This window comes from Oncorhynchus mykiss, chromosome 26 (genome assembly GCF_013265735.2).
Source record: "Oncorhynchus mykiss isolate Arlee chromosome 26, USDA_OmykA_1.1, whole genome shotgun sequence".
NCBI lineage: Eukaryota > Metazoa > Chordata > Actinopteri > Salmoniformes > Salmonidae > Oncorhynchus > Oncorhynchus mykiss.
The window spans coordinates 44,224,552-44,231,753 of NC_048590.1; the positions used below are offsets into that span (position 1 = coordinate 44,224,552).

At 41.4% G+C, this 7,202-nt stretch overlaps 1 protein-coding gene across 1 annotated transcript in view; it reads right to left on the reverse strand.

The window, feature by feature from the left end:
* LOC110506889 (alpha/beta hydrolase domain-containing protein 17C) overlaps positions 1-6,940 on the reverse strand; it is a 33,022-nt gene extending 26,082 nt beyond the window's left edge. Inside the window, exon 1 of the mRNA XM_036963463.1 lies at positions 6,046-6,940. Within this exon, the coding sequence (XP_036819358.1) occupies positions 6,046-6,530 (485 nt within the window). The 5' untranslated portion in view covers positions 6,531-6,940. The remainder of the gene's footprint in view (positions 1-6,045) is intronic.
* Positions 6,941-7,202: the final 262 nt, after the last annotated feature.

Here is a 7,202-nt window from a genome sequence, read left to right on the forward strand (position 1 = left end):
GGTTGGGAGATATGGGCTCTCCTCAGCGGAGGCTTTATAACCATTCAACAGGAATGAGACACCACATCAAGTGAGCCGTTAATGAGCAGTATTGATGAAGCCATTTCAATAACTGAACACTAGTCAACTTTGTCCAATTCAAGAGAGTAGCCCGAGGTAGGCCTATTTCATTTCTAAGAAATCAAATGGGTTGTGTGCGTGCGCACGTGTTTGTTTCCAGGCACAATCTTAATGGTTTCCCACCAAATGTGATTAAAAAGATATTGAATAAACATACATCTTTTCCGCAGGTACGCCGGCCACCCCAAAGAGAGGAATGATTAACAGTGTTTTCATGCATGGGCAGGCAGCTCAGGAGGGTCAGGGCATAATGAAATGTTTTCATGTTTAATGCACAAAAGGAGGACTTGTTAAAGGCTCTCCCTTCAATGGCATTCAGACAATCTGTCAAATTCAGTTTTAATTAGAGACATGTTTGGAATGGGAGATGAGATGGCCTGGCTGGAGTACGTGTTATTCTTCTGTGAGCCTATTTTTAATTCATGTTCATTTGAGGGAAGAGGTTCAGCGTGAGGATTATTGATCAGTGTGTGACAGCGAGCAAACAAAATGAATTACAGTGTGGAAGTCATTTGTTCTTCTGTAATCATAGCTGTATTACAAAATAAGGCCAAAGAAAGCTCACAGAGCATTGAATGACGTGAAGTTGGCTGCAACACTGGTAAAGATGCCACACGGTTGGTTGCACTGAACTGATAAGTACAATAAACACAATATAACAAATATGGTGGCAGACCCCCAAGACAGGTTGGCTGTGAGGTTTATGATGGAGAAGCTCCTTACCCATTACCCATCGGAAGGCAGCGGAATAGAATGCAAATTAAACTAGTTGAAATAGTGGTGGGAAGTTGACAATGATACATGTTTGCCTGCCTGTAGGCAGGACTGTATCACTCAAACTGCTGTTTAAAAGAGAGGAATGATGAAAGGCTTACACAATTGCAAACACACGTGCATTCCTACACTAGGGGACATTATCACCAGGCCGTTGTGACTGAAGGGGGCTTTATCACCAGGCACTGAAGGCAGGCTCTCAATGTGTCACACTGGCTTCTCCTGAAGCACATCAGGGCAGCAACAGCCCACTTTATAGAGCCATTCATTTGCTCACTCAATTACGGCTGAAATTCTCCTGAAAAGGCTGATTGTGTCAAACAAGTCCAGGGAAACTGGTTTGACACCACTTTGCTTGACAACTGCTGCCAAGCGACAATAGCCCAATAAGAAAAAGGTAGCTTGAAAACGGTTGGAAATAACAAAAAGGAGCTAGTCCAAGGCCCCTATTCCTTTGTTGAACACTGGTGGTGTGCAGGACCGTGCACAGACCTTTCAGGGGACAGGTGATACAAATAAAAAGCACCATATACAAATCATGTACTTTCAGAATACACATGTAGAAATGTATAACATACTGTACAAACTGCTTCTGTAGCTAGTTATATTTTAGCATAGGCCTATTTATTAAGTCATCACACCCACTCATCACAAATTGCAAGCTAGTTCGTTACATTTGAGTCATTTAGCAGACTTACAGGAGCAATTGGAGTTAGGGGGGGTTGATCAAGGGCACAGACTGATTTTTCACTAAGTCTGCTCAGTGATTAGAACCAATGACCTCTCTGTTACTGTTACTGACCCAATGTTCTTAACCACTACCTGCCACCCAGTGTGGCCCAAAGACATGATTGACATGGGGAAAAGAGGGTAGGCTATCAGCTGAACATTGATGTTGATGACAATGAATGGTAAAGACTCACACTTGAGTGATCAAGCCTGGAGTCACTTAAATGTAGCCTATAGAATGAATCGATTTCATTAACACAGCTTATTTCACAATTTTTAGGGACACTAATGGTTCCAAGAAAATGCAGAGTAATGTATTAAAATATTCCTAAGACCTTAATAAGGCTGCAGGGGCAGTATTGAGTAGCTTGGGTGAAAGGTGCCCAGAGTGAAAGGCCTGCTCCTCAGTCGCTAATATATCCATAGTATTATTAGTATTGGATAGAAAACACTCTGAAGTTTCTAAAACTGTTTGAATGATGCCTGTGAGTCTAACATGACATAACATATGGCAGGCAAAAACCTGAGAAGAAATCCAAACAGGAAGTGAGAAATCTGAGGTTGGTTGATTTTCAACCCAGGCCCTATTGAATTCACAGTGGGATATGAATGAAGTTGCACTTCCTATGGCTTCCACTAGATGTCAACCATCTTTAGAAACTTGAATGAGGCTTTGACTGTGTTGTGGGACTGGAATAAGAGCTGAATGAGTCAGGTTACTGCCAGAGAGCCATTTCCTGGTCACGCGCATTCCACATGATATCGACCTGTGTTCCGTTGCTCCTCTAGACAAAAAGGAATTCTCCGGTTGGAACTTTATTGAAGATTTATGATAAAAAACATCCTAATGATTGATTCTATACTTAGTTTGAAATGTTTCTTTGACCTGTAATATAACTTTTTGAAGTTTTTGTCCGAAGTAATGCTCGACCTGCATGAGCGTTTGGATTTGTATACCCAACGAGCTAACAAAAGTAGCTACGTGGACATAAATAACGGACATTATCGAACAAATCAAGCATTTATTGTGGAACTAGGATTCCTGGGAGTGCATTCTGATGAAGATCATCAAAGGGAATATTTATCATGTAATTTCTGGTTTCTGTTGACTCCAACATGGCGGCTAATTTGATTATTTTTCTGAGCGCCGTCTCAGATCATTGCATGGTTAGCTTTTTTATCAAGTTTTATTTTTTTTTTATTTTTTTTTTTAATCTGACACAGCGGTTTCTCACAGAGGTATGTCTATAATTCCATGTGTATAACTTGTATTATCATCTACATTTATGATGAGTATTTCTGTTGAATCGATGTGGCTATACAAAATCACTGGATGTTTTTGGAACTAGTCAACGTAACGCACCAATGTAAACTCAGATTTTTTTATATAAATATGAACTTTATCAAACAAAACATACATGTATTGTGTAACATGAAATCCTATGAGTGTCATCTGATGAAGATCAAAGGTTAGTGATTAATTTTCTCTATTTGTGCTTTTTGTGACTCCTATCTTTGACTGGAAAAATGGCTGTGTTTATTCTGTGGCTTGGTGGTGACCTAACAATCGTTTGTGGTGCTTTCGCTGTAAAGCATATTTGAAAATCGGACACTGTGGTGGGATTAACAACAAGAGTACCTGTTGCGACGAGCAATCCCGTATCCGGGAGCGTAATTATAGCTTTAAGCTCATTACCATAACGCAACGTTAACTATTCATGAATAGAAATCGCAAATGAAATGAAATAAATATATTGGCTCTCAAGCTTAGCCTTTTGTTAACAACACTGTCATCTCAGATTTTCAAAATATGCTTTTCAACCATAGCAAAACAAGCATTTGTGTAAGAGTATTGATAGCTAGAATAGCATTAAGCCTAGCATTCAGCACGCAACATTTTCACAAAAACAAGAAAAGCATTCAAATAAAATACAAAAATTCAGTCATTATAACGCCAAACTTTTTTCCAAATTAACTCCATAATATTGACAGAAACATGGCAAACGTTGTTTAGAATCAATCCTCAAGGTGTTTTTCACACATCTATTCGATGATATATCATTCGTGGAAGTTTGGTTTCTCCTCTGAACGACATGGAAAAATGCATGCAGCTGGAGATTGCGCACCAATTTCGACGGAGGACACCAGGCGGACACCTGGTAAATGTAGTCTCTTATGGTCAATTTTCCAATGATATGCCTACAAATACGTCACAATGCTGCAAACACCTTGGGGAAACGACAGAAAGTGTAGGCTCATTCCTTGCGCATTCACAGCCATATAAGGAGACATTGGAACACAGCGCCTCCAAAATCTGGTTTTGCCTGTACCATCAGTTCTGTGGCACTCACAGATAATATCTTTGCAGATTTGGAAACGTCAGAGTGTTTTCTTTCCAAATCTGTCAATTATATGCATAGTCGAGCATCTTTTCGTGACAAAATATCTTGTTTAAAACGGGAACGTTTTTCATCCAAAAATGAAATACTGCCCCCAGAATTTCAAGAGGTTAAAACGGTATAATGTATGTTTGAGGAATTTATGAGATTTAATTTTTTTTTTTTTTGACGCCCTGCACTTTCACTGGCTGTTGTCATATCAATCCCGTTAACGGGATTGCAGCCATAAGAAGTTCTTAACACACATTGTGAGATTGGTCAGCTAGTGAAATGAGGGATGCACGATATATCGTGAACATATCAGAATCGGACGATATTAGCTAAAAATACCACAATCAGCATCGGCCCGATGTCTAGTTTAACGGCGATATGCAAAACCGATGTCAAAGCATACCTAGCTAACGTAATGACGCCACGAAAAACAGTGCTACACAGAACAAAATCTGAAAAATACTAAGCACAGACTTCCAACAACTAAACAAGTTCAAGTCGAGCAGTCATTTGAAAGAGTAAGGAAATTTCAGCGAGACAAGACAAAGGCAAAATCCATTAACGCCAAGATAACGGAATTAATTTCCCTTGACAATCAACCGTTCTGTCGTGGATGATGAAGGCTTTCGCCTACTGGTCGAGCCCCGGTACACACTACCAAGTAGGCGCTATTTTTCAGATGTTGCCCTACCAGAGTTACACAGTATTGTTGAAACTCACATCTATGAGTTACTTGCCATGTTACTGCCATTAGCTTCACGGCTGACATTTGGACCAGCGATGTCAGCCCCATGAGCATGCTGAGTCTGACAGCAACAGTGGGACGACAAGGATTTCGTACTGAGGAAAGCCGTATTGCATGCTCAAGAATGTGCTGGTTCTCATACCACTGCTGCCATTTCAATGGCTTTTGGGAACATGTTTGAAACATGAACACACTCCTAGTGCCATTCGAACGGACTCAAGAAATAAGCTAATCAACTGCGTATGTAGCAGATGGGATACCCTCTGTCATCATTGAAAGGCCTGCTCAACCAAACCCCACAGTCTGTATCGGCAGTTAAAACTTGCAAAAGTACTCGAGGCTGTGAACAAGCGATTCGGTGGCATTCTCTCTGAGTCTCTTTACTGTGTCGTCACCCTGCTTGATGCTAGGTACAAGGACCTCTACTTCGACGCAGACAAGAAACAGGGTTTACGTGAAATGTTACAGACACAGCTGCACAAGATGGAAACGGACACGGTGACAGTGCGCACCGAGGAAGAGAGGCCACAGACAGACAGAGCCTGTCAGAATAAAGAGCAAGTAAACAAGGAAAGGAAGCTGGCGGTTGTCTCTAATCTAGCTACTAAAATGACACAGCCCGCCATGCAGTCCGTCCTGCCCTGACACTGCCATAAGCATCTCATAGCTGGGCTAGTAAGCTAGTGTCATCTGCTATGGCTAGTTTATAACTAAAGCTCTCCATCCTCGGCATAAAGAGGAGACAAGTCAAACCTGTTCTTATGATTTCTGGAAGATCAATGTTTTTGGACTCATTCAGAAGGTTTTACCTGATTAAGTATAAGACATAAACTACTGTAAATTCATGTTTAAAGTTCCAGTGTGGACTTCAAGAGAAGTTGTCTGGCCTGCACAGATCATCAAAGTTTAAACATGGAAGCTTCTGGACATGTTTAGAGTAGCATGCCACAAAATCAATTGAATATGTGCGAAGTATCAAATCACTATGCAACTAACTACCACCTAAACGTGTGCACAGAACCTAATGTTAACAGTCCTCTCAGCCATATAAATGAATAGCTAATGCACTGCTCTCAGCTGTGTAGGCAAATAAATAAAAAAGCTGTGTAGGCATGTTATAGTGGTTGTCATAGCAACCAAATATGGAGGGGGGGGGGCATAGAAATGGAGTACAGTAGCTAGCAAACGTTAGCTAACTAACAAAGCCCAATACAATAAACCCAACTAGCTATGTAGCTTGCATGTTAGCTTGTTGACACTGGCTGTATAGGCTAGTGCTATACTCACTTGTTCCTTAGCACCTGCCAGGCAGCCTCGATGTCCGCATACAGGTTCTTTTCTGACGGTTTCCCGCTGCTGACACCGTAGCCCGAATAATCATACGAGAAGACGTTGCAGTTTATCCTCGAACCGAGGCCGATGTAGAAACTACACATTTGGCCTAAGTCCACTGCGTTACCGTGGGAAAAGAGCAACGTGTACCGGCTGTTGGGTGCGCATCGTACAAACATGCAACCCAGTCGGTTTCCCCGACTGGTTCTGGTGTTGAACACCTCGACAGCGTCCAGTTCGCGTTGGGAGTACTGCCAGTCTGCTCGCTCGGTTAGATGCAGGCTACTCGTCCCGTTAGCATCGGTGTGTACGGAGTACGTGGGTTCGGGAGGGAGAAAGGCTAGTTTGGATGCGATGCGACTGGGACAGGGCGGGCAACAGAATAGCCAGCATAGTTCGCCGAGGGAAAAACCATTCATCCTTGGGCCTTGTTCGGGCATTGAGGCTTTTTCTTTGTAACACCAGCAAATGTATCCAGCTATGTTTAAAAAAAATCTATCTGGTAACAAAATAACAATAAAACACTTCGTAAGGAGCTAAACTAGCTAGCCACCTAGTACTAGCTAGGCTAGTAGCTGGCTAACTGGTTTCTCCTTTGTATAGCTTGGTAGCTAACGTGATTTACAAAACTCAGAAAGACGTTAACTTTTTTTGTGTCTACAGAAGCGATATAACTTGCTTGTTATCATACAATTTCAAAACGTTGGTCGAAGAATTAAGCTTATGTCAAACGTAAACGTCGAGTTAGCAGGCTAATACAATGTATGCAGCCATATCTTTCAGCAGTAACGCCAAATATAAGATTTCCGGTCGAACCGGATATCCTTTCGCACTTTTTCGTCAAAATCATGTTGATGACAGAACCGTAGTAGCAATAATATGTATATTATATAGTCACTTACTTGATAGTAGGCTATTATTGAAATATTAGTGTTTTCTCTAATGGATATGCAATCATGCAACAGCTTTGTTCATGCTAGCTACATCAATAGTTTGCCCACCCCCAAATGTTGCTTAATGCTCAGCACTAAAGGCTAGTAAATGTCTGACATACAGATTCGAGGTCGGAAAGGGCAGCGAGTAGTGTGGACGAAATGGAGAAAAAGTTGGTG